The 27,983-nt window shown below is 35.5% G+C and overlaps 1 protein-coding gene across 1 annotated transcript in view; it reads right to left on the bottom strand.

The window, feature by feature from the left end:
* Positions 1–1,319: 1,319 nt before the first annotated feature.
* Positions 1,320–27,983, bottom strand: part of PAK2 (p21 (RAC1) activated kinase 2) — an 88,426-nt gene continuing 61,762 nt past the window's right edge. The window contains exons 7-15 of the mRNA XM_027845166.1: positions 27,349–27,481; positions 24,452–24,515; positions 22,923–22,971; positions 18,351–18,463; positions 16,125–16,242; positions 12,097–12,196; positions 11,020–11,216; positions 9,972–10,109; positions 1,320–5,307 (exon numbers count right to left, since the gene is read on the bottom strand). Of these exons, the coding sequence (XP_027700967.1) occupies positions 5,221–5,307; positions 9,972–10,109; positions 11,020–11,216; positions 12,097–12,196; positions 16,125–16,242; positions 18,351–18,463; positions 22,923–22,971; positions 24,452–24,515; positions 27,349–27,481 (999 nt within the window). The 3' untranslated portion in view covers positions 1,320–5,220. The remainder of the gene's footprint in view (positions 5,308–9,971; positions 10,110–11,019; positions 11,217–12,096; positions 12,197–16,124; positions 16,243–18,350; positions 18,464–22,922; positions 22,972–24,451; positions 24,516–27,348; positions 27,482–27,983) is intronic.

Genomic DNA, 27,983 nt, shown 5'->3' with positions numbered 1-27,983 from the left:
AGCGGTTTGCCATTTCCTTCTCTAGTTCACTTTAGAGAGGAAACTGGGGCAAACAGGGTTAAATGACTTGCCCAGGTTCACATAGCTAATAAGATTCTGAAGCCACATTTACCATCAGGAAGATGAGTCTTCTTTACTATTATCCATTTATTATTATTACTACTTACTATTATCCACTGAACCACCGAGCTGTCCTGCTCAGCAATTACTGCACCTAAATTAGATAACTGTCAGTTAGTCCTTAATGAACACAGCAAATAAACTCTGATGGATTAGAATCAGAAGAGAATAGCTATTTTTTAGTTAGAATGAACCTTAAAATTTATTTTGTCCAACCTCTTCATTTTACAAATTAAGAAACTGAGAACAAGGTAGGTAACTGGAATGTTGGGGAAAAAAAAGTACTCAAGTCATATTAAATATCCTTTGTACTCTACACTTTATAACCAAGTACATAAAATCAACCTGAGGAATCACAATTGCCTGCATATATGAATGCCTGATTTGTCATGGGTACATATTTGCCTTTCAGGAGGGTGTCTATATATAGACCATTTCAAGGAAATCATGGATGAGTTAAATGTTAGCAGAAGTTACTGTACTATGTCAAAGTTTCTACAACTTCTACTCCCATTAAATCCTTGATGAAATGTTGCTTTAAAATATTTTAAAGATTCATTCGTCCACATAGCACATGAGAGAAGCAGTGTAGAGGCTGATGAAGAGTTGGCATCAAAGTCAGGAAGCTTTGGGTTCAAGACTTGCTTCTGACACTAGACTGTGTGACTGGGAAAATCACTTAACCTCGCAGTGCCCCAAGCAACTTTCCAAGATGATAAATTGCAGAAAGGTGCTAATCAACAATGGTACAGGAAGTTCCTTTCCAGGAATTCTCCCTACTCAGATGATATTGCAGGTCTAGTTCAAAAAGAAAAGGAAAAAAAAGTGGTATATAAATTCCTTGTCCTACTACTTTTTTAAACTTCCAATATTCAGCCAAGTCTACTGATGCTACCTGAGTTGAGAATATGGATAGATCCATAGTGGTTTTCCTGGACTTCACAGTCAGAAAAAGTTGTTAAAAATTTCTTATGAACTCAGTTCTGAACAGGGAAGTCTACGCTTTTTACTCATGTTTCCAGAAATCTTAAGAAGATTGGAGCATTATACACAAAATTCATGCCATAGTCATACAAAAAAAGAATTCATACTTTAAGAAACACTGAGCACACTCTCCCACAACCTATTAGAAATCTAAACATTTATTCTTTAAAGCTATTCTGGTCCAAAAAGATAAAAATTCGGGAAGGGGATAAACAAACATTTAAAAAATTTTTTATTTCTAGCCCTGAAAAGAACAAGTTATTGAACATCAAATACAGTAGTTAATGTTGCAGTAACAATTAAATAACATAAGGGATTAAATTAAACAAAAGGCAACATAAAATTTGAAGACAATAAAAAATAAGATACCTACTTGCACCTAAATTCCATTTCCATCTGCCAAAATAAGGAAGGAGAGAGAAAAGACAACAAATTTTTACCCAAGATTTGTGTTTGATTCCACCCTTTTACTACAGAACTAAAATTTAAGAAGTTAGCTGGCTTACATCTCTTACTGCCTCTCTACTCTGAAAAGGCTAGTGTGGTGAAACAACTAGACAGCAAAGATCCTTGAAGACAAGGAGCCCAGCATATCTAGTGTGGCTCACTGCTTCTAGTGGGTGCTCAATAAATACTTGTTGTTTGAGTGAATATATACACTCTGAAAAACTGTTAAGCTTGGAGGAGGGGGACAGGGCAGAGACAGGAAGACAATGGATTTTAAAACTTTCCCTTAGACATCTGGTTTTTGTAATGTTACACTTCAAATTAAAACTATGAAATTGCACTGCAAAACACCCAAAGCAAATACTCATCTGGATGTTTGTAACTATAACCTCAAATAATTGGGCACTGAAATATAAAGATGCTCACTGGATATTTGGGGATTTTAAGAGATTTCTAAAGTGTTATCAATTCCTTAAGCACCCAATTTTCCTACTACTCCTACTTCTCTCCACTACTGTCTGAGATGCACTAAGATTATATCTAGCTAGGACACAGCATACACAATTAACCTCAAAAGTTCATTTAAAGGGTCCCCCAAAATAAACACTCAAAGATACTTTAAAAACTATATTTAAAAGGCACAGGTTAATTTTGGATTGGTGGTTGGCTTGGTTAAGTTTAAGCAGCTTAACAGTCATATTTGGAAGATCAGAGAAGTTTACGTAATCCCAGTGACTCTACTTGCTCACCAATTACCAATAGGGAAAAACAATCTCAGTACTTCCGTGGCTTCCTGGGATTACCTATCCCTAAAGTTTGTGACACCAGAGAATGGGAGAGAGGTAACCTAATGGCCACCAGAAGTCACAGCTTTCGTTGTAGTGCTAAGTACAGTACTACAACATAATACCTTATAAACAGAGTTCAACTATTAAGGTAACCTGGATCTGAATGAGACATTTCAACCCAAAGTGAAAACAAAAATAACTTTAAAAGGCAATTACTTAAAAAAAAAAAAATGAATCTTGATTCAATTAAATTTGCTCTCTCAACAAGATCAGGACATTTTACTTGTTAAAAATTAATAAATCATAATTCCTTATTGCTCTTACACTACTTTGTTTAAAATTTACAAATTTCAGAAATAATCAAAGTATAATCACATGATAGATTAGTTTATCTTACTAAGTAAAGAACAGACTTGGGGTTTAGGTCCCATATCCCAGAAGTCAGATTTTCATGATGCACGGTCTATTGCCAGCAACGGACACGCAGGGCACCATCAATAAAAAAAAAACTAAATATAATTCCAAACTCTTCCTATAAACCAAAAAGCCCTTTACTGAGTGACATGCTTAAAAATGGGGGCACTGACATTGTATCCAGTGAACATGCTTTTTATGGCTCATGTATAGAAATAGAAGCTATTTATAAACTCAATACCCAAAGTTACTGCCTTCTTGAGGAATGATCATTGCAGTTTGATCATTAGGTTTTTCTACTCCATCGGGAGTATCTTTTTTATACAAATCTACCTAGTGACTGCTTACAAAGCAGAATGTTAAGAAGTTGAAACTCAAGAGGCACGAGAGTTTTTCAAAGGGAATAAGGCATTTTGTTGCTGTACAGCGATGAAATAATAAACCATTGCAGAAGGGCCAATGCATGAAAAATAAAAATCAAGACAGATTGAAATCAGAGACCATTGTACTAAGTGCTCTAGTTACAGGTTTTGTTTTATGATTTTGGCGAAAACCTTTCTGGTAGTCATTTCTATTTATCACAGTCATATCTTAACACAGATATAAGAAGAAATTAAGCATGGGCCAGCTTTCTTTGATGACAAGGAATACATTTTTTAAAAATGTTTATTTTCCCATTTTTCAGAAAGTATCCCTAATACTTAATTTTTCTTACTCATGATTTGGCATTGCTGGTATGTAGCTCAGTGAATATAGGGTTGTGTAGAAGCAAATAACTGCAAGAACCAAATGAATTTTTTTTAAGCTCCTAGCATTTTAGATGAAGCAGTATAGCTTTTAAGAAAAGGCTCCTATTAATAATGAACATTATAGGTGAGAGATGATTCTGAACATCAAAATGCTTTTAAAAATTTCAATCAAGTCAAAACTTTTAAACAGAAAGGATGCCTTATAGACATCAAAATACATTTCATACTTATTTACTTCCCTTTTCCAATTTCTTCGTACATGAAATTTAGAACTTCACATGAATTCAAAGTGACCCATCAGCTCCTAATTTAAACCTATAGCAACTCAGTAAATGAAATGATCCACAAGTCCTTTAGCAGCAGTATTTGTGGAATTACTCATTTATGTCATCCTAGCCAGTAAAATATTGGTGAAGTTTTGGGACCTCTTCATAATTCAAGATGAATCTCCCCAGTTTGTAGCAAGCTTCATTCCTGTGAGATGTCTTTAAACTTCTCTACTCTCTTCATTAATACAACTACATCTGTTTCTGGGAATACCAAGTTTCAGTTCATATATTTTCAAGTCTCTTAACTTATAATATTCCCCAATATACTAAATTATTTGTGTATTTTAAATGGAATATTTTAAAAGGTATTTAATATTCAAATCCTGAAAATCCAATGGTTATCGCATTATTTGCTGTTGGGAATTAAAAAAAAAAATGATACAACATATACACAAACTTATTTGATGAAGAAAGTAAAAAAGAAGCACCAGCCAAAGCGACAGAATCCAAGTTGGGGTAAGAACAAACCGTTTGGTTTCTGAAACCAAGTACATAGTGGGAGTTAACTGTGAACTGCAGCCAACACAAATCCAAAGGAACAGAAAGGAAGATGAACATTGCAGGGACTCAATTGTCAATGAGGTCTCTTCCTTTGCCTCAATGATTTAGTTAAAAAGATTCTCCTCTCTACTTGTAACTTTCACTCCAAACATCACCACCATGATATTTCTAAAAAAGACTCTTTTAATTTTAATCTCCCCAAGCCCCTTCCCCCCCAAAAAAAACACCTTCCCTTCCTCAAAATGATTTGTAATAACTAAAATGTTATTGAATGTAACAGTGCTGAAAGTAGCTGGTCCTGGCTTCTGCACAAAATTAAATCATAGGAAGCCTCTTTTCTAATATAAGGAAGTACATAATATCTATCACACTTGCTTTAATTTAGGCATGAGAAAAAATTTCTCAAAGCAATCCAAAAGGAGCAGGTAAAGGAACAGGAAGGACAGGGGGAAATAGGAGAGGAGACTAGCAGATCAAACAAATGCCTTTCTCTGAAAGCTTGAATCTGCCATTCAAGTATTGAAAATGCCCCCAAAGGGTACAATGAATGGGATCTGTGAGCAAAGTCAGCAAAAATAAAATAAAATGCAAATTCCAAGCTTGATAAATGGCACTGCTGGGCTGTTGGCAGAAAGGTGAAAGGCCAGTGATTCAGTCCACACTTTCTCTTGGACCCTAAAAAGGGGTTGTTTTGAAAGTCATAACAATTCTTTTCCTTAATTGTGTCTTAGATGTCTCCAGGGAGTGGGGATTGGTTCCCCCCAACCACCCCAGTATGCTGACAATTTTTTTTCAAGCCCCTAAAAAGAGTAACAATTTTATATGTTATAAAGACTTCTTTTTTAAAAAAACAACAAAAGAAAGATGAGGCCACAAATGGCAAGGCTATTAACGGTTACTCTTCATTGCTTCTTTAGCTGCCATGATCAGCGGTGTCAAGCTAGACAAAGGTTTAGCCAGTTTCAGGAAGGGATGCTGCCAGAAGAAAAAAAAAAAATAGAATGGTAAATTTGTAACCCATTTCTCTCACTGAACCCTAAAGACTGCTTTTACAGACTATAACACAATTAAACCAAAAAACTGAACACATTATTTATACATTGGAGTTAAGATAATACCACCACATAGGAACAGGTTGAACCATCATCTGTATTTTCATTGAATAAGCTTATTTAGCCATGACCTCACCAATATTTAACACCTTGACAGAACTGTGTTTTCATCAATGTGGGCAGTCCCCTCTACTGATACAGACCGCTTCCAAACCACCTCATCCAGGTTTGATTTTCATTCATATCTTTCCATTAAACCTTTCACATGGGATTCACCTACCTCAGTACCAATCCTCTGATCCCCTTGGTATCTCAAAGGTGACTAAACTAAAACACTTGTTGCTGTTGTTTTTGTTGTTGTTGAGTCATTTCAGTCATGTCTGACTCTCTGTGACCCCATTTGGGCTTTTCTTGGCAAAGATATTGAAGTGGTTTGCCATTTCCTTCTCCAGCTCATTTTACAGATGAAGGAACTGAGGCAAACAGGGTTAAGTGAGTAGTCCAGGGTTACACAGGTAACAAGTGTCTAAGACCAGATTTAAACTCATGAAGCTGAATGAGTCTTCCTGAATCCAAGTCCAGTGCTCTACCCATTATGCCACCTAGCAACCCAAAACACTTGGATTCTTATTCTGCCTCATTCGTAGGATGTTAGTATTTTGCGCTTGAAGGTCCCACTCACAGCATGAGTGACCCCATTACTTGGTCTGATCTTACAATCCACACACACATACACACACACACAATGAATACACATACATAAAATCTTTGTTATTGCATACAAGCCATTGTTGGTAGCATACTTTATCCCACTTACACTTATCATGCATCTTTTTTCAAGGGGGGGGGTATGCGGGAATCCTTTGGGTTACTTGTAATTTCGATTCTTCCAAGACTGTGGTATTTCATGATTTGCAGCCAGATAACATTCACCACAGCACTGATGTTAAAGAAATAGACTTTTCAAACAGCATTTCCCAAATGTTTTTTAGCCCTTCACAATTCTGGGCCCACCTTACTGTCTATTCCTGTCCAAGAGACACATATACACACACATATTTATAATGGCAAATACCATGGGCTACGTGTCTAGCTGAATGTCACAGTATAGGCACTATATGTTTTCCATCCAGTGTTTTTAGTTAGGATAATTAGGTCAATTCTTTTCCCACTATTCTGAGTTTCAGAGAGAAGGCTGGATCTGTACTGGAGCTTGATGCAATTAGTACATAATCCATAAATATAACACTTAGAGAATGTTAACATCAATAAGGAATGAGTCTTTTATTTAGACTTTGCTTAGGACAGCTTCCATGAAAATGGTGATAACCTTAAACAAAGCTATGTTTCCTTGTTTGATAACTCATCCTGATGTCAAAATTCCATAGAATGTTGAAAAGTACAGTTATGAACAACCTAAATGTGTGAGAGAGTCCTCGTTTACAAGGAAAGCCTTCATATTTTGTTCAACCCAGTCAAAAAAATTTTAAGGCAAAACCCAGAACTTTGTTTCTTATACCTTTCAACCAGCCATGTAAATTGAAGAAATATGCCACAGAAAATCATCTATAAAAACCTACTTGTTCCCTTTTAATAAATATGGAAGAAAAGAAAGTAGATGCATGCACTGATTACTGCTGATGTTTTGCAGGGAGACATTTAATTTGTCCTTTTTCCAATATGTTTATTTCATTTGGAATTTCTTTGAGACATCATGAAAATCAGTTCCTAAGAAACTTTAAAATTGCCTCACTTCTACTCTTCGTAGTTTATCTGGCAAGACCATAGTCTCATCTTAAGCATCGTTCCCACTTCCCAAGAATATACCTAATGTTGAAATGGCAGAGTCCCAATCTGGTAGATTCACTATTGTTACTGATGAAAATTCATCACTTTAAAAACAGGAGAAGATCTATTCCATTTCATGACTGCTGTCCTTTGGTTTAATCTAAAAATATCCTTTGGATATTTTAGGTTCATATTGTTGTTCAGTCGTTTCAGTCGTGTCCAACTCTCTTCATGACTTCATCTGGGGTTTTCTTGGCAGAGATACTGGAATGGTTTACCATTTCCCTCTCCAGCTCATTTTACAGATGAGGAATTGAGGCAAACCGGGTTAAGTGACTTGCCCAGGGTCAGACAGTTAGTAAGGATCTAAGGCCAGATTTGAACTCAGGAAGATGAGTCTTCCTGACTTCAGGCTTGGCATTCTACCCACTACACCACCTAGCTGCCCACTCTAGGATTGCTACAGCTCTAAGCATGCTGCCTAATTGATTTTCAGCAGTTCTTCTCTACTACTACTGAGTCTTCTATCATCTTCCTCTGTACTATTTTGAAGATGAGCTTGTACTATAAATCAACATTGCCCCTGGCTGCCATATATCATTTTCTAATAGATTATTTGCTAAAACTAAGGCGGCTTCTGGATTCTTTTAGTCTATTAATTTGGTGACCATTGTGCACTGATTAAACTTTTCTGAGAAATTGTGATGGTCAATGTTTTTACTCTAGTCTGTTTCCTATTTTGTAGGGAAGGTATATACGATATTGCTCTGCCTTTATAATTTTCTGCCATAGGTGTGATATTTACTCTGACTTTTGCTCTGAGTTGATAAACTAACTAAAGGTAGCTGATATTTAAATGACTACGATATCTATAACCAGTCATCATGACAAGGTATAGTCAATTTCACTTTTAAAGACACTTGGGGCTCACCACCTTCGTCATCTTTTGGCCCTCTTCTTGAAGTGTTCTTAATGTACAAGATTAAGGATTGTGAATAGCTTATGCAACACTTGGCCTCTTCTGTTTCTTGATCCTAAACCATATTTTCTACCAGATTTCATCATCTTCTTCATGCCCATTTTTTTTTCTGAAGTCATGAAACATCAAGGTATGTGTTAACTTTGCTTCCTATATCTTGACCAGTTCTTCCAAAAAAAAAAGTCTCTATTTCTTCATCAGTAAAGTAAGCATCTATTAAGTACATGGCATTACGACCACAAAAGGGGGGAAAAAATAGATCTGAGTCTCCAAGGGGCTTATATCTTATTAGGAAATAACATGAACACATAAAAGTAAATACCAAATACAGGGTGTCTCAAAAGTTTTAATGCAGTTTTATAGCTATCAAAGCTACAGATGTTTTTAAAGCTATAAAACAGCACTAAGACTTTTGGGACACATTGTATAGACAAAGTAAATACAAGATAATTTTTTGTGGTGAATGAAAGGTATTAACAGTTAGTGCCTCTAGCTAGTGTTAATTAGGAAGGGCCATTTGGGCTAAACTTTAAAGGAAGCTAGGGAATCTAAGTAGTAGAAGTTGAGGAAGTAGTCCAACTGAGGCATTAGCCTGTACAAAGTTACAAGCAGCAAGTAGTGGCAAGCAGCCAGTATGGTTGATTGTAGAGTGAATAAAGGAGAATAATGTTCACTAAGTCTGGAAAGGCAGGCTGCAGTCAAATTGTATTTGATTTTTGAAACAACAGGTAATCACTGGAACTTTCTAAGCAGAGTGTGACAAGGAAAGACCTTTATTTTAGGAATCTCACTCTAGGCCTGAAGAAGGGAGAGACTTGAGGTGGCAGGGAGACAAACAGAGGCTTTTTGTAACAGAGATCTAGCAGTCATCTACATAGTGGTGATACTTGAATCCAAGGCAGTTAATGAGATCATCCCCAGGAAGTGATAAGACACAATTGTATTTACAGTGGCACATTTGCTTAAGTCATCATGAACCCTAAAAAGCATTGGTGAAATGATGTTCCTTGCTCCCTTTAAAAGCATAATGAAGCCAACTTGGGTCAATTTCTTTATTCTCTTCCCTGAGGGATATTTGTAAGTCATCGTTCCAGTTAGGTTATTTCTTTACGTCTTCTGGTTTCTGTTATATCCAGGATATCAAAAAGGATATAGATAAAACAAAGATCTCACATTTAGAGTACTAACAGTTAAAAATTAATGGTTAGAGTAACAGTAAAAACAGCACAATTCTTAGCAACCTCTACTCCCTTTACCATTAACTCTACCACAGAAACAGGAGGACAGATTCCTTGGGGGCATTTTGCAGCATTCTTCATTCCATGGATTGTTCTGGCCCAAAACATTGGTAGTAAGTCACTCTGTATTGAGTTAGACTGTTCCTTAGGCAGAGACACACTGTCTTTGGCATTTTACACAAAGACTTATCAGCTTGTTAGAAACTGAGAGAACCTGTGTTCTGACTTAACTTTCAAGAACTCAAGAGTGACCTGCAAACTACAATGAGGCATGAAAGTATGACTTCTGCAGCAATCCCATTAAAATGGCTTCAATAATTAGAAAAATGAGTATTTTCTGTTTTTCCAACTTCCACAAAGCCTTCATTTCAATGAACCACAGATACGTCAGTGTAAGTAGTAATAAAGCTAAGGTGCAAAAACTCAATTTTACAGCAGATGAAGCCTTAGTATCGAATACCAATAGCATTTTACTTGTTGTGTAAGTGCTGAAATAATCAAACCTTTGAAATGGTTACAATTTTATCTCTGATTCCAAAAGCTAAGACTTTCTGGCATATTCTCTCCTATGAACAAACTTACCTGTAACAATTCTTTGGCTGAACCCCTTTTCTCTACATCCATCTCCAAACACCGATTTAAGAAATCTCGAAATATTGGGGAGAGTTTCTCCGGGTTCTGCAGTTCAGGTGTCCCATTCGTTGCTATTAGATACAAGGCCTAAAAACAAAACAGCACTGTCACACTTGGTTAGCTCTGAAAGCTCAGTTTTTCTTCAGAAAGATTAGCAGAGCACTTCTGCTTCATGAATCCCTCAATTCACCACAGCTGCTACCCCTAAACATCTTAAGGGAAAGGTTAGAGCGGCTCCACACCCATTTCATGATAACATTATTGTTATATTTATATTTCACACTCATCTATTACCTCCGTTTTAGATTATGTACTAGAAAAATAACCTTAGGACAGGTCATGACTTATGAAGGTCTCAGTTTCCTCCTGGGGAAAATAATCTGATTAGACTAGATGACTTCTAAGATTCCTTCCATCTTGAACATTCTATACCCACACAGACAGTCCTAAGAAAGTCAACGACGATTACCTCAGAAGCTTAGAACTTTCTGGCTGACATCATCTAAATAATACATGACATTTATACACTGGTCAAATTCAATTAAGGACTAACACTAAGAAAATTATGAAGCATGACTGAAATTTATAAACAAAGGAGCTCTAACTTTGACAAACATATCATAATTTTATTCTTTAAATTACTAGATCTCAAATGCAATCTCTATAATTTTGAAAATCTTTTTTAAAGGACAAGCATTGCTCTAAAAGGATCATTCCCTAGTATGGTAATTAGTGTCAAATATGAGAGGGGCATTTAAAGATTGAAACAATTTAAAAACTGAAATATTAATAAACTCTCACCTAAATACTTTAATATAACCTGTACTAAGACTGGATTCAAACTAGTGACTATGGATTCAAACTGGAGAGGCAGTAGTGTATAGTACACAGAACTCTCTCTATACTTGGAATAATGAAGTCTTGGGTTTGAATCCTGCCTCAGACACTTTCTGGTTTTCTGTATAAAACAGGCCTTGTAGGTCACTGCTGTACTTACCCTCAGGGGATTCTCATTAAGGTATGGGGGTTCTCCTTCCACCATCTCAATCGCCATAATCCCCAGAGACCAAATGTCCACTTTAGGCCCATAAGCTTTACGTGTGACCACCTCCGGTGCCATCCAGTAAGGGGTCCCCACCATGGTACTTCTTTTGCTCTGCTCTGGGGTGATCTGAGCACAGAAACCAAAGTCGGCTGTATAACAATAAACAACAGTTTAGAGTTACCGTCCAAGACTCAGGGGGCATTCCAGTGCAGCTTAGAAAATACAACAGTTTGTACATTAAGTATTTGTAACTTTCTATACCCTATTAAATCTATTGCTTTTTAAAAGGTTAAAAAAAAGTCCAGTTTTATTGGAGAAGTAAGACCAACAGACTTAGATTTGTGTTCCAAATATGAAGGTTCTTATTAACTCAGTGACTCTATGATTAATCTCTCTTTTGTGTAATGTAAGGATTGTACTAGATCTCCTCTGAGATTACTTTTAAGTCTAATCCATGATTCTTTTAAAGTACATTAAAATATTTATCTACGATTCTATGGCAGGATATGTATGTCATATGCTACAGAAACTCCCAGGCTGGCTAATGTCTAACAACTGGCTCTCTGAAAACACAAGACACACTTTTAAGTTTAATCTTCATTAACATTTTCTCTATTACTTTCTTAGATCTTGACAATCAAGAAAACAATGTCAGGCCCAGATCTGTGGCATTTGCCCATTTCCAAGTAAATACTCACACTGAAAATTTAACAATAAGCTCTTTTGAGCCAGTACAATCTGGACTCCCAAGACTCAAAAAGCTTTCAGAAAACTATAAACAGTGAGATATACATACCTACTATATTAGCTAGCACTGACAATTCAAATTCCTTTTGGAGAACCTAAGAAAGATTTTTCTCCATAAAAGATACCACCAGCCTTTGTGCGTGTTTGTGTGTACACACAACACACGAGACAGCAAAAATAATCAGTAGTAGTAGTAGTAGTAGTAGTAAGAGGAGTAGTAGTAGTAGTGACTTCTTTAAAAGTGGTACAAATTAGAATAGAAAAATGACATTTTTTACTCACTGAGTTTAACTGATCCTTCCATTCCCAAAAGCACATTATCACTTTTGATGTCTCTGTGAATCACCTGATTGGCATGTAGAAACTCCAGAGCTTGTAAACACTGTGTAAGAGAAAAAACATCTGCATAGAAAACAGGTGCTGGGTACAACCAATTGCTGCTCAAACACATTGAGCTGTAGTAGTGTCCTTCAGAAGGCACACTGGTGGTGACATTAATAAAAGACAAAACCACTAGCACACACACCACACTTAGACAGAAAGATCACTATGATAACATCATCAACTTCATTTTTTTTAAACTTAAAGAGGCAGAATACATGACAAATTTAGGAGAAAAACAAAAGCTAACCAATGACCCTTCTGAAATACACTGAGAACTAAAATGAAACAATATCAATTTAGCCTCCCAGGCTCACAGATTTGGAGATGGAAGGGGCTCAAAGATCACCTAGTCCATCTCACACCCATTTTGCAGATGAAGAAACTGAGGCTGAGAGACAAAAGTGATGTGCTCAGGATCACAAAGGTAGTAAGTTTAAAAGCCAACATGTGACTACAAATCCAGAAACCCCTGCACCACAAATGCCTTGGACCATGCACTCATCCCTGCTTCTTAATGTAGATCATGACTACACAAGACACTTTAAATGCCAAGTTATGCAGTAACTCAAAGACCCTTCTAATTTTTAATGTCTTCTTGTGACGCTTTGACCTACAAAAGACTGTAGATCCAGTCAGCACAAGATCTGCAGCCCAGGACTCCAGTTTGAATTCTGGCTCTTTGCTGCTCACTTTACCTGGCAGGTAAGTCCCTTGAGCCCTCTGAGCCAAAGGTTCCTCATCTTTAGAACACAAGGGATCACACTAGAGCAGAAAGGTCAAACCCCATGTAGCCCACACAGATTAAAATACAATTGGGAAATATTTGGCAAAATAAATTAAAAAATGCAATACAACACAGATAATATCACATTTAAAAACTAAGTCATTACATGGCCCACAGGGATCCTCACACATGGACTGAAGACTAGATGATTTCTGGAGGCCCTTCCAACTCTACGTCTAGGATAAGAAACTCATCTATTGACTAGTCTGTGATCATAGGGAAATCTGTTCATATTTATGCACAGCTTCCAAATGGATAAAATGAAGTTGAACTAAATATTTCTAAGGATCATTTTAGTTCTAAAATTCTATCATTATCTCATGTAGCCAAAAAAACTGGATACAAATTGGAGTCCCCTTGATTAGGGAATGAACAGCTGAACAAATTAAAGTATATTAATTATATATTGCACTGTAAGAAATGAAGAAGAATTCTTGGAAACAAGGAAATATATAAAGTGATTCATAACAAAGAAAGCAGAAGTAGGGAAATAGTATACATAATTACTACAAAAGAGTACATGAAGGCAACACTAAAAGGCACATCAACTCAGATTAAATGCAATCAGAGGCAGAAGACTTGGGTTCAAATCATACTTTCAAAATTTCATAGTAGATAAGTTACAACCTCTCTCTGTTCCCATTTCCTGATTGATATTGGTTTCAGAGGCCAGATGATGAAACATGCCTCCCTCCTGAAAGTGCTAGCTCTGTCAGCTGATTGTGCTTAACTATTTTAATTTGTTATGAGGAAGAATTCTATTTGGGAGTGGAACTAAATCAGAAAACTATCTTGTAAAAACAAAATGCAATAGTAAAAGAAAATTTTTTAAAAGAATGAACTTGTGGTCAGTTCATTTGAATTTACAAGTTCATTAACTGCACATCAGAGTATGAGAATCTGAGTGCCCTGGTTCTATGTAGCTATTTACCCACATGACAAAGGCTAAGCTTTCTTTTCTTTTCTGTGCAAGGGATCCAACCAAGTTACTTAACATCTTGCAGATAGGTATTTAAAACTATAGGCATATTCTTACAAAGAGAATAATGATAATAAAAAGCATATTCATTCATTTAATATTTAAGTGCCTACTATATATACAACACTATTCCAAGTGCTGAGAAAGATAATTTAAGATAAGACAGTATCTGGCTTAATGAATTTATTAATGGAACAAGACAGAAACACATAACTAGAAAAAAAATTGCTTGATAAGTGAATGCATTAAACCAAAACAATATGGGGTGGGGTAGGGGACAAGTACAGAAACATTAAATAGGTAACAAATTCATCCTCCTCTTTGTTTAAATTTTCACTGTTTCTGTCTGTCGCTTGGTCAGATAGCTTCTTCTTCCTTAAATAGAAAAGTACTCTGAAATTTTAGAATTTGCTATCTGAACACTTTCTAATACAAACCTCAAATTCTATACCACCTACCAAGGAAGCTATTTTTTTCCTTATCTCAATCATATGGTACTGTGTATGATCACCAAAACTATTTGTCACCCAACTAAAAAACTCAGTTGAGCTGCTCAAACATGTCACCTTCCCGTCGGTTTTTCCCATTTAGTAAAATAAGCAAGAACAATCAATGTCAAGACTTGTATTCTTATATCCTCTAAATCATTCACAGAACTCATGAGTGATACCATACTAAAGTTTAGAAGTTTTCAGAATAGAATAAATATGAAGGATTAATAGTTCTAACAAAAGAAGTTACACACATATCTTCTACTTTTGTTTAAAGAAAAATGATATGTGTAGAAAGGCTGTGTGATGTAGCTGAAACAACAAAAAACTTCACAGTTAAAGTACTTGTTCTCTGTCTACCGGCTATGTGACTCTGGGAAAGTTCCTTAACTTCTCCGAGTCGCCATTTCCTTATCAGTAAAAGAGGGTCCTGGACTAGATGAACCCTAAGATCCTTTCCAGTTCTAAATCTATAACCCTATGAACTCCCAAAACCATTTCTTTTTCATCTCTTACCCTAAGATAGAAAAATATATGATTAAATAAAATCAAAATTTCTAAATAGAAATGGATAAAGAATATTCCTGAAGATTCTGTCAACTTACAAAAATTAGAAAACCCTTGTTTCTGGAGATGGAACAATCATTCACACTTGCTCAGTATGAATTGCTTTCCCTTCCATTTCTCAAGTTTGTCCTACAAATAACTGACCCAAGATCCAAATATTCAAAGGATAAATATTTTTCACATTCAAAATAAATAAACAAAAACTGAGGCAATATAAGATCATGTGCTCATTCTTACATATGGTCAAATAGTTTGTAATCCACTTAGTCACTTTGATATGATAGTGAAATTTACTATTTACAATTTTAGCTGCAAAGCAGGTAACACAGACAACACAAAATTAGCCTTCAAAAACCTGAACTTTAGCATGAATGCTTCCTGGGACAGCAGGACAGGGTGACTATGAGTGTCACTGACAATCAGCCAGATGTTCTCTTTAATCTACACCAGTGGTTCTCAAAATGCAGTCTAGGGACCCCGGGAGTCTCCAAGACCCTTTTAGGGGGTCTTCAAGGTTAAAATTATTTTCAAAATAATACTAGAGATGTTTAAATTTTTAATGTTGTAAATATTGATAAAAATAAACTAAATAAATTAAGGCTCTATAGGAGGTCCTCAAAAAATTTTAGGAGTACAAAGAGGTCCTGAGACCAAAAAGTTTAAGAACTGCTGATCTACACTAAGCCCATACAGAAAGGTGAGATCAAAGAAAGAATTTTTACCACATCTTAAGGTAAGAAAAAGGGCAAGGGGGTTAGGATTAGGAAGCTAATACCAAAAGATTTGTTTAAAATCTACTTTGTGTGGTTAATACAGCTAACTACATAGTGGGTTTTACTGGCTTGTAACCTGAGTTCTCTAGAGGTCCACACTTTATCCAATGACACTGGAATGTGTGAGCTCTCAGACTACTTCAAAGGCAATTGAGAGCCCACATGAAAAGTAAATTCAAATGGAGATAACTTTTAAAGAATTTTCATTAAGAAAACTGTTCTAATGAAACTTCCTGGGAACATAATCAGTGACATTGTTAAAACACGTGCGCAGACTTTCTTTCCTGCACCCCCACCTACCCATTTTACCAAAGAGGAAACACAAGACCCACCTCTCTACATACAGCTGCAATCTGTGCTTCATCCATGCAGGTTTCTGTTACAACATCAGTAAGAGACCCTCCAGCAAGGTATTCCATTACCACAAATAATTCATCCCCTACAAGATAACTAAAAGCAAAAGAAACAATAAACATTCTTTTCTATTAGAATCACAGCAATCTTCAAATACTTTGTTTGCAGTTGATTTCTGTTGACATCACTAAAAATCATCTAAATTGAAATTTCCATAAAAGAGACTCCATAATCCCACAGAATTTACAATTAACTTAGCATTCCATTACTGAAATAAACATGAGAAATGAAAACTATTGTAACATTCCACTTACCAGCCAAGAATCAGTAAGTAAACTAGACAGAATCAATGAAATAATTGTGACAAAGCACTCAAAAAAGCACATTGGAAATGACAGAAATATATGAGAACCAGAAACATTCCCCAAGAGATAAATGGTCAAAGGATTTTGAACAGGCAGGCTACAAAATAGAAAGGCAAGGTATTAGTAACTCCATAAAAAATTTCCAAATCACTAATAAGAGCAATGCGAATTACAATAACTCTGAAGTTCTGTATTATGCTCAACAAGACTGACAAAAGAGGAAGGAAAATGACAACTGTTAGAGGAGCTGTGGAAAACCAGGAACTTTAATGCACTGCTGATGGTGTTATGAATTGGTCCTGTCATTCTGGAAAGCAATTTGAAACTATAACCAAAAATGCATGGAATTGTGCATACCTTTAGAACAAGTGATAACACTGAAAGGCACATACCACAAAGAGGTCACTGAAAGGCACATACCACAAAGAGGTCACTGAAAGAGTGAAAAGGACCCATACATATAAAAATATTTACCGTAGCATTTTTTAATTGTAAAAAGAACTGAGCAAAGTGGTTGCAAGCCCATCAATTGGTGAATGGCTGAATGAATTACAGTACATTAACATAATGTATTACGACAATGTAAGAAATGTTGAAAGGGAAGATTCAGAGAAATATGGGAAGACTTGAATGGACTGATACAGAGTGAAATAAACAGAACCAGAACAATTTGTACAATGACTATAATAATGTAAAGGAAACCAAATCTAAAAGAATTCTCAACAACGTAATGACCAATCATAATACCATAACAGTGATGATGAAGCATGCTTTTCACCATGGAGCAAATAAGACACAGCTTGTCAGACAGAGCCAGTGTGTGGATTTGTTTTGTTTGACTATACTTATTTGTCATATGGAAGGGTTGGAGGTTTGTTTTTTTGTTTATTTGTTTGTTTGTTTGTTTTGTGGGGGTTGGGAAAGGAGTACTGGGCAATTATAGGGATGTAAAACAAAAAGATCATCAAAAGAACATTTTAAAATACACAAAAACAAACAGAATGAAATTCAGTAGTCAAACAAGACAGTTTTGTTATTAATAGTATTAAATTTGATATGTACTTTTAAAAAACTGTATATTCTAGAACTTCACAGTTTCATCTATAATTCTTTCTCTCTGTTCTTTTTTGTATACTGAAATGTTCATAATGGTTGTTTATTAAGTTCATAATACAAAGAAAAATGTAAATACTTTTAAAGTCACATTAGATAATGGCCTTTCATTTTACTTTATGAGGCCAATATGGACCATCATCCAAAACTTACAGACTCAACAATCATGTAGTTCTAAAAACCTTGGTTAAGTATCCAAATTACAAATCAGAGGTAGCAAATCAAAAAGAGGAAGGCTAGTAAGCTCTGGTACACCCTGAAAAAACAGGGTGTTAGCTTGATAGCAAGGGAAAAGGTAGAAAAATTACTATATTACAACATAATATAGACAATAACTGATGGTCATAATGGTAACCCTAATTTATCAAAATTAATACATCTCAGAAATATTTTCATTAAAAATGGTTAATGGAATGTTTTAGCATTGCAAAATTCACCTTTATGGGATAACTCTCTACAGTGCCAGATAAATGAATCATTAGTATACAAAAGCATGCTATTTGCCAAGAAAATGATCACATAAAATTTGAAACATGAACTAAGGATTTAAATCTAAAGTTGGGAGAATCATCTGCCGCAGACCAAAAAGGGGAAGAATACATCATAGCCTTTCATAAGGAAGCCCTTTTGTAGTTTTGTGTCTAATTATCTGCACGACAGAAGAAATACAACCAAGCTTTAAAGATAACATTCTCACCCCAAACTTTCTGAAAAATCCATACTTACCTATCTAAGAAGTTGACTATGTTGGGGTTCTTTAATTCTTTCATTACAAGAATTTCATTAATGATTAATTCCTTCTTAGGCTGTTTCTGCAAATTTATCTGTTTGATGGCAACCTGTATTAATGGAACAGAATAAAAGAAGAGTAGTAACTTTCTAAACTTTTGCAAATTAGCTCAGCTACAGATAATAGAGCCAACATCAGCACATGTTAGTGTATGCTGGGCACTGAACAAGAAGCTACCCCAGAAATTAATGGGACATTCAAAGTACATAGCACTAAACTAGGTTCCATGTGATCTGAAGAATTAAGATTATTCCCTAGTTGCAAAGAATTTCCAATTCAAAGAGTAAACTTGCTCACTACATGTATTCAGGATGAGAACCAATAGCATATTATAAAATACAGATACCAAATCTGTAGGGATTAACAATGGACTGAGAGGAAATACAGTGTAATCATCTGAGTTCTGGGGTTGGGATCAGGAAGACTTGGGTTTAATTCTAATTTAAAATATTTACCAGCTGTGTGACATGGACAAGTCACAACCTCTCTGAGTCTCAGTTTTCTTCTTTGTCAAATAAGAGTAATAGGATCTGTAGCACTTACCTCACAGGGTTGTTGTGGGGACCAAATGTGATATTGTATGTAAAGCACTCTGCCTACTTTAAAGCACTATGCCATTTTTAAAAAATAAATTTGTGTTTATATACATTGATAATCTGTCCCTCCAGTTGTCCAATTAAACAAAAAGAAGAAAATATTCATCATAAATATGCACGGTCCAACAAATTCTACATAACTTTAATATAATGATGATTATGACAGCTAACATTTTACATAACTTTTAAGATTTGGAAAACACTTTACAGAGATTATCACATTTTAATCTCACTACAGCCCTATAAGGCAGATGCTATTATTACCCCCATTTTACAGATAAAGAAATTAAGACAGAGAGGTTAAATGACTTGCCCAACATCTTATAACTAGTAATCATCTGAAACAGAATTCCAACTCAAGTATTTTGGTATTCTAAACATTATGCATCTATCCTCCCATTTCAGCAATAATAAATTTATTATTACAAATAATAATTACAACTATTTATAAACTTTTTCCTAAAGTTTCAGAATTAGTCACTTTCTGTTGTATTAAAAAGTGAGAATTTTTTCTCCCTTTTTTAGTCACATTTTGCTTTTGAAGACAAATTTAATTCAAATTCTAAAAGCTGCAACAGCATGCACTTATTACTGCTGACTACAAATCTTGACAGCTGTTTAAATATGTCTATCATCCTCATAGAGTGAAAAGTATGTCTGAGCTGGCACAAAACCTGAATACCTCCTTCAAGACTTTCTCTGGGATAGAAACTTATCAAATTCACCATGTATGACAATAGTTTGACATATGACATTGATAGCCAACCCTCTTCTCTCTTCACCAAAGAAATCTTTACTTACTCAATATTATTTCCAGTATTCCATAACATTATCATTCTGCTCTAAGTAGTGAGCTGTCATATACTCATTTAACCTCCATACTTTTGTTTATGGTATTCTCATTTGAAATGCTCTTCCCTACCCTTTCTACCCTACCCATGTCCTATCTCCTCCTTGACTACCCTTCCCCCTCATTTTTCCCTTCTTTGGATTCCTATTACATTTATAGTTCGTACCACATAAGGCGGCACTGAGTATTGTCTTATGACACAACCAGAAGCTACTATCAGCATTTTTTAAGCCCTTATTATGTGCAAAGGACTATACTGCCACTGGGGATACAAAGATATCGATACAATATATACCTCATTCTCAAGAACCTTGCAATCTAATTGGCGGAGGGATGGGAGAGCACAGGAAAGTCACATACAAATAAACCATGCTATAAGGGAAAATGAAATGGCAAAGTACTATTAGAAACTTAAGGAGGTTAATATAACTTCCACAAAGAGAAAAAAGGAAAGCTTTGTGGAGAATAGCACTCAAAATGACTCTTGAGGGACTTCAAAAGATGATTAGGCAGGGGTGAGGGGTGGGGAGACATATTTTCTGGGCAAGAAATTCAGTGCAAGTAAAAGCACTGAAGACTGGGAAAGACAGGATGAGAAAAGTCTAGATTTGCATAGAAGGTAAAATACTTGAAAGGATATAGCATGAAATAAGGCTATAAAGTGGACTGGAGTTACATTTTAGAGAACCATGAATGTCAGAAGTTTATACTTTATTCAAGAACTAAAGGAGAAAGCTTCTAGGTCATGTGATCAACAAGATGAAGGCATAAAAATTTTTCTGACCTCTAAATCAAAGATAAAGGAATTTCAGCTATCTTCATGGAATTGGACTCCAAGAATCCAAATAAGGTAAATCCACACCCTTGTAGCAGAATTCAACCTATACTCTAACCGTACGCAACCCTCCTCTCAATGCCTCAGAAATTAAAATGGCAAAAATTTTCTCAGGCTGCAATAGCAACATGGAAGTGTTCTGTGCTGCAAGAGAGCTCAGCCAGAGAATAAAGGAACAGAGGGAAAGGGGCCAGGGCACATGTATGGAAGGTTGTGTGGCACTCCACTAAGCATGAGATAAAGAGCTCAGTATCCAGCTAAGATCAGTTCCATCCTCCCAGAATCACTTAAAGTGGAGACATGCTGATAAACTGCTGCCCAACATGGGAGGAGGTTAAGAGGCTTTCAAATTCAATCCACAGGGAAACCACCATCAAAGGGGAAAGAGTCAGAAAGTGAGCAAAAGGGGAAAATATGAGTGAAAATGAGATAAAAATTACCAAAGATCTCAAGAAAAATTTTTAAATACAATAACCATTTATTAATTACCTACTTAGGCAGCCAGGTGGCTCAGTGGAGACAGCACTGGGCCTGTAATTAGGAAAAACTGAGTTCAAACCCGGCCTCAGACACTACTTGTGTTATTCTGGGCAAGTCACTTAACTTCTGGGTGCCTTAATCCACCGGAGAAGGAAATGGCAAACCACTCCAGTTATCTTTGCCAAGGAAAGCCCATGTGACAATATGGTCCAGGGTCACAAAGAGATGGACTCTCCTAAAGGACTGAACAACAACAACAAAACAAGCACCCACTTTGTGCTAGGTCCAAGGTTAAGCACTGGGGATATAAATAAGACAGACACTCCCTGTTCTCAAGGAACTTACAATCAAATAAGAGAAGACAATATACTAAAAGAAAGGAAGCTAAAAAGGGAAGTGGGAGTCCAAAGAGTACTGGGTTGGGAGGGGTCAGAGTGAGATGATGATAATGTTAAAAGTAGCTGGTAGCAAATGAAGAGATGACTGGGATTTTGAGCTCTCTATAAAAGGAGGGTAGGGTTGGAAGAGAAAAAGCAACTATGAGTACTGATAAGGCATGAGTACCAAAGCTGAAGCAAATCTCCACAATGAGTGGGGAAATTTGGTATAAATTTTTTCCAGAAATCTGGCCATCAAGGGGAAGAAGAGAATACCATAATTACAGGGGCTAGTGGCATCAAGGGGAGTTTTTTGGTTTAGTTTTTATTTGGGATAAGGGAGATATGAGCACATCTGCAGGCTGAGGGGAAGGATCCAACAGAGAAGGAAAAATGAAAAATGGCAAATGTTCAAAGAAAGGACAGGAAGAGATAAAAAGGATCAAGGATACAGATGGAGGACTTAGCTTTTTCAAGGAGGAGGGCTCCTTAATCCCAAGATGAGAAAGAAAGCATTCCTTTTAAACTTTCAGTGTGAGCATTCATTCTATCTACCCCAACAAACCTACATAAATCTAAACTCTAGTCCTGACCATCTTCTTACAAGGTGCCTTGTTGCCCAGGACCAGAAGCCAGCCCTAATAACTTAAACCTTTTTTCTCTGAGACCTGTCCCATCCACTCACCCACTCCCAACCCCAGGTTCTGATGGGTAAATGCCTCCTAAGGCCTATCCTTTCAGGCAGCTCCCAGTCATACTTACTCTACACCCCAACCATCGTATTAGCAGTGGCCTTGCCACTGAACTTGTATCACCTTTCTCCCTCAATCTCAAAAGCATAGTCAAATCAATCAATGCTTCCATTACTCCTGCACTTTCTAACTAAAATACTCTTCCCTAGGCACTGTTCTCTATATATAGGTCTCCTCCATTAGAATATAAGCTCCTTGTGAAGGGGACTGTTTCACTTTTTGTTAGTAACCCAGGCTCAGCACAGTACTTGGCTTTAATTTTAATTCATTTATCGTGAAAAAAGAGCATAGCTTTTCATTTTTTTTGTATTTGCCTACACTGCTTAGCACAAAGCTAAAATGAAGTAGAAATTTAATTAACTTTAAGTTGATTTACCCACTAACAGGCCAAACTAATAACAAACCTCTTTTGTTTCCTAGGTTAGGAATATAAATTTATTTTTTTGAAAAATTTTCTAATCAAAATAATAATTCTTTATTAAGTGACATGCATAATTCAACTCATTCAAACCAGACAAGTTATTACAAACTGATGTTACTAAAAAAAAGGGCAGTTTTCTTATTCATAACTTCCCTCATACGTAATCCAGTATATACAAGGAATAAAAAGTTACCTACCTCCTGCCCCAACGCCACATCTGTAGCAGTGAAAACTGTACCTGAAGCTCTGCAATAATAAAAGACATGACCAAATTTGGAGTTTCTAAAACACTACAAACATTATAATTTTTCTCATCCTGCAAATTCACTGGTGTAGAGAACTATAGGAGAGAAAACTCCTCCTACTGATACAGATCACTAATGAGTTTTAGAAAGGTTTACTGCAGTCCTAAAAAGATTAAGTGATTTGCCCATCATCACAAAACTAGTTTATGTCAGAAATAGGACTTGAAACTAATATTCCTGTCTTCAAAGCTGACCTTGTGTTTATTACAATCTCTCACTTGCCTCTCATAATTAGAATGAAAGGCTAAAAATAGCCAACAAAGGTACTTAACACAACTGGAAAAAAAAAATGAAATGATAGGAGAGATTTTTTAAAAGACATAACAAGTTTTCCATAAAGGCATAAGGCTTTTGCCCCAAAAACATTTTTTCAGACAGAAAAAGCAATGGAAAAAACCTTTCTAATATAATTATTCCCTAAAATTCCAAATCTTCACTGATTTATAAACAAAACAAAACATAATATGTTTTGCTTTAAAAATATGGTGAAAAAGTGGTTTGCTACAATTTCATAATGCTATCACTACCTAGACAAGGGCAAGAAGAGTGTCATGCTATACTGGGCATTCAATGCATTATCTAATGAATGAATGGAATGAATATAAAAATAATATCAACAACAGAAGCTAAAAACTAAAACTACTTCTTTTCCAAGCTAATAGCATTCCAAGAATTCATTTTAAAAGCTGAACCAAAGTCATCATATTCATAGCAGGATAATGAAGGTGAATTTCTACTACATCTAATTTTATTTCAAGTATTTACCTAGTAAAGGTTCCTAAAAGTTATTTCCTTAATCTAAATTAGAATTAACAGAAATCCAACTTACAATTTCTTTTAAATTTTTGTTGCATAAAAAATTATGTTTATTGCCCAGATTCCATTTCTCAGGCCAGCTGAAGGTCCAAGCCAACCTGCCCCAGTCCCAGGTTTTTTTCACAATTATCACGTTGTGATTGTATACACTGGCTACTCCTAATTATGTCTCAATAATTACTATTATATTTTCACATCCACTTGTACATACATGACTGCAAACCTGCCTATGTGTTGCCCAGCAAAATTCTCTGAGCACAACTACAATATAATTTGCCATTTCTTTTCAATTGTCTTACATTCCTGTTGATGACTAGGTGGGCTTAATTTCTTTTTTCCACCTACCCTCACCACCACCCCTCAACCACCCACCCATGCCCAAAGGAACTAAAAGAAAATAATAATATTTGGGTAAAAATAAGGATGCAAAATTGCTCACAAAATAACTAGTACAGAAACCCAACACAATTTTAAATGTGCTTCATCTAGATACTCTGACTTACAATAACCCATAAAGACATTTTTTTAAGTAAAAGTATGATGATAAACAATAAGCAAGCTAAATTATATGCTACATCTTGGTAAATATCTTTATGAATACTCACCCTTGCCCAATTTTTTCATATCTGGTATATTTTTTCTTGGGATCACCTATGCTGACTATAGTTCCTATTAAAAAAAAAAAGTGAAAGCCCATTTAAATACTAAAAACTAAAGGTTTAGTGGTACTATTCCTTTGCAAACAACATTTAAGATTTTTTTTAAAAGCAAACAATATTTAAGATTTTTTTTTAAAAATCAGTATTCTCAAAAATGCTACCAGGCTTACAAAAAACAGAGAAAATTCACTAAGAAAGAACCAGCAATAAAATACAGTATTATGTATATAAGCTAAGACTTTAAAAATAACTATAACCTTTCCACTAAGTCTTAATTCCAAGTTGTTTTCAATAATGCTGAACAAACTACATTTCCATTAAGTACAGAAAAGTTAATTTATACCAGTCACTTTCAGAACACAACCACTGGTGTGTCTATTAAATTAATGGAAGCTGCTTAATATTAGTAAACTAAAGAAGGAAGTAATAAAAATGTCTACGTGATTATTTTTATTTCATCTTGTGGTACATATTGGCAATTACTGTTACTATGAAGATTATAGAAACAAATAAGAAAAGACTTTTAAGTGGCAACTTTGTGCAGAAAGGATTCAATTCTGTAGGCACCTGCTTTGTCAAAGTCACAAAGGCAGAGAGGTGACGACCAGGAGCCACAGAATGATACATACATTTTCAGACATGACTAATGTGCACAATTTGTTTTGCCTGACCATATTTATTTGTTCCAAAGAAGGACTTCTGTTTGGGGAGAATAAAGAAATGGAGGGAAAGTAACAGTAATGACACCAAAACAGAAAAAAAGAGACCCAAAAGAATTTCAGAAAGGAACAGAGACAAGGAAGAAAGTGCTGGCATTACCATTAAATGTAATGTATGCTTTAGAAAACAAGTTGTATTTAATACAGATGTATGATTCCATAAAGAATCCTCTTTTCTGTTCTACAGAAAAATTTGTGTTGATGGTTTTTTAATCTCTAAAATAAATTAAAAATAAAGTCAACAAGGACTAAATGAATGGCCTCAAAATTATGAAACTTAAGAAATTTAATATCCTGAAGTGGAATATTTATGAACAGAACAACAAAACTGAAAATTCAATAAATTAACAATTATCCAAGTTAAAAATCAGGGTTATATAAAAAGTGAATTCCAGATAATACTTAACTTCAATGTAGCCTACTGAGACCAGAGGCAGAAGCAATGGAGTAGAGCACAAAGGGAGATGATAGTGGGTACATAATAAAATGGCAGAGGAACATTCTATGACTCCTACATTACATGCATAACATATTTTTTAAAATAACATTGACATGGGGCAGCTAAGTGGTGAAGTGGATAGAACACCTGCCCTGGAGTCAGGAGGACCTGAGTTCAAATCTGGCCGCACACATATAACATTCATTAGCTGTGTGACTCTGGGCAGGTCACTTAACCCCAAATACCTCACTCAAAAATAAATAAATAAATAAATAACACTGACACTCCTCCAAACGAGAAAAAGTAACAAGCACATTATAAAGCATCCACCCCCATTCCCTCCAAAAAAAAGAGAAGGAGGGGGTGGTCGCCTTATGTTTGAAAAAAATCAGAGATCAGTAGGTAAAAGCCAGCAGAGAAAATAAATGTCTGAAATAAATCACATCCAAAATTATTGTCTTTATCTCTTTAAATCAGTGTTTTTCAAAGTCATTAATAGTTCTGTCAAAATTTCCTAGAAATCCCAGAAATTTTCATTTGGTGACTCATGTATTACATGTTTGCCCCAAACTCTATTTCTGGTATATAAGATCTGGAAAAACAGAAAAATGAAGTCTAAGAGAAAATAACCTTTTTTACTTAAGAACCACACAAATGTAGATTCCATGTATAATTTGTTACTGTTCTGTCATTTCAATTGCGTTCAACTCTTTGTGATCCCATTTGGAGTTTTCTTGGCAAAGATACTGAACTGGTTTGCCTTTTCCTTCTCCAGTTCATTTTAAATGGATTTAACCCTTATTTTTAACTTGGGTAATTGTTAATTTATTGAATTTTCAGTTTTGTTGTTCTGTTAACTGAGGAAAACAGGGTTAAGTGACTTTCCCAGGGTCATACAGTTAACTGAGTATATGAGGCCAAATTTGAACTCAGGTCTTCCTGACTCCAGGCCCAGCACTCTATCTACTCTAATAATTTACATGTAAAGCAAACCCAAACTCTCATATACCCATTGTTAACTATATTATACCTTTGTGTGAGAACCCCAATCAATCAGCACTTATTAATAATTATCTATGGTATGCCAAGCACTGGGAGATGCAAAGACAAAAATGAAACAATGCCTTCTCTCCATGAAGAAAACTGGTAGAACCTACTACTCTAAACAGTACTGTCTTTGAGAGATGTCATTGTTAGTTAATAAAGACCAACTTTCAAATAGAAGACCACTGGTACACTAACCAGACAAAGCAATGTTAAAGAGTGTTATCCTGACTTTACTAGATATAATTGGAGCTATTACTAATCTGGAAGTAAGCAAGCACTTATTAAGCACCTACTATGTGCTGGGCACTATGCTAAGCACTTTACAAATATTATTCCATTTGGATTCTCACAACCCTGGGAGGTAGGTGCTTTTATTATCCCCATTTTACAGCTGAGGAAACTGATTCAGTCAGAGGTTGAGTGATTTGCCCAGAGTCACACAGCTAATAGGTGTCTAAGGTTGGATTTGAACCAGGGTCTTCTTTACTCCAAACCCAGTGCTCTATCCACTGAGCCACCAACTGTTTGGACTACAAATTAATCTATCCTTAAGACATGGTTTATGAATAACCTAAATTCAACTTGAGTAGGACATAGCACAAAAAACTGTAACAAAAAAATCACAACATTAAACTTACTTAGTTTCTCCATAATTTCTTCATCCGTCATCTTAGTCTTCTTTTTCTGTTTGTCTGATGATTTGGCAGCACCATCAACATTAGAATCACCAGCTGGTGCAGGAATAGGGTCAATTACAGACCGTGTGTAAATCTATGGGGAGATAAAATTTACTACTCAGGCCCAATGTTTTCAGGCCTTCAATTGCTGGGCATGATTCAAGTCTGATTTTAACCAATACTAAAATCATCTATGGTCACTTTTTAGTGTTCTTAGAGGTTAATATTTTCAGCATTCGTTTGTCTCTATAAATCACTTAACAGGAAATACTTAAGATCTGAAGTTATTTGTTGTACAATGCAGTACATTTAATAATCCACTTAGAGTATAGCAGATCTATGTATACGATGTCAACCTCTCATTTTAGAACTAAACTTACACTGTATCTAAATGAAAAGACAAAAAAACAAGCCTAGAGACCTTATTTTTGAAAAGGATATATTGCAAATAAGAATTACAAAAAAATGCAGTCTTCACAAAATGCGATTCTTTTCTACAAGAAAAAAGCTTCTGTTTAAAAAAAAAAAAAAAACCTACTTTGTAGCACCTTCATTCCACACAGTCATCACCAGGGGTTTAACCAATTAGCTTAGGG

Source organism: Vombatus ursinus, unplaced genomic scaffold (assembly GCF_900497805.2).
Source record: "Vombatus ursinus unplaced genomic scaffold, bare-nosed wombat genome assembly UNPS02014959.1, whole genome shotgun sequence".
In the NCBI taxonomy this organism is placed as follows: Eukaryota; Metazoa; Chordata; class Mammalia; order Diprotodontia; family Vombatidae; genus Vombatus; species Vombatus ursinus.
The sequence above is the reverse complement of the archived record's forward strand: the minus strand, read 5'-3'. Positions and strand labels throughout refer to the sequence as shown.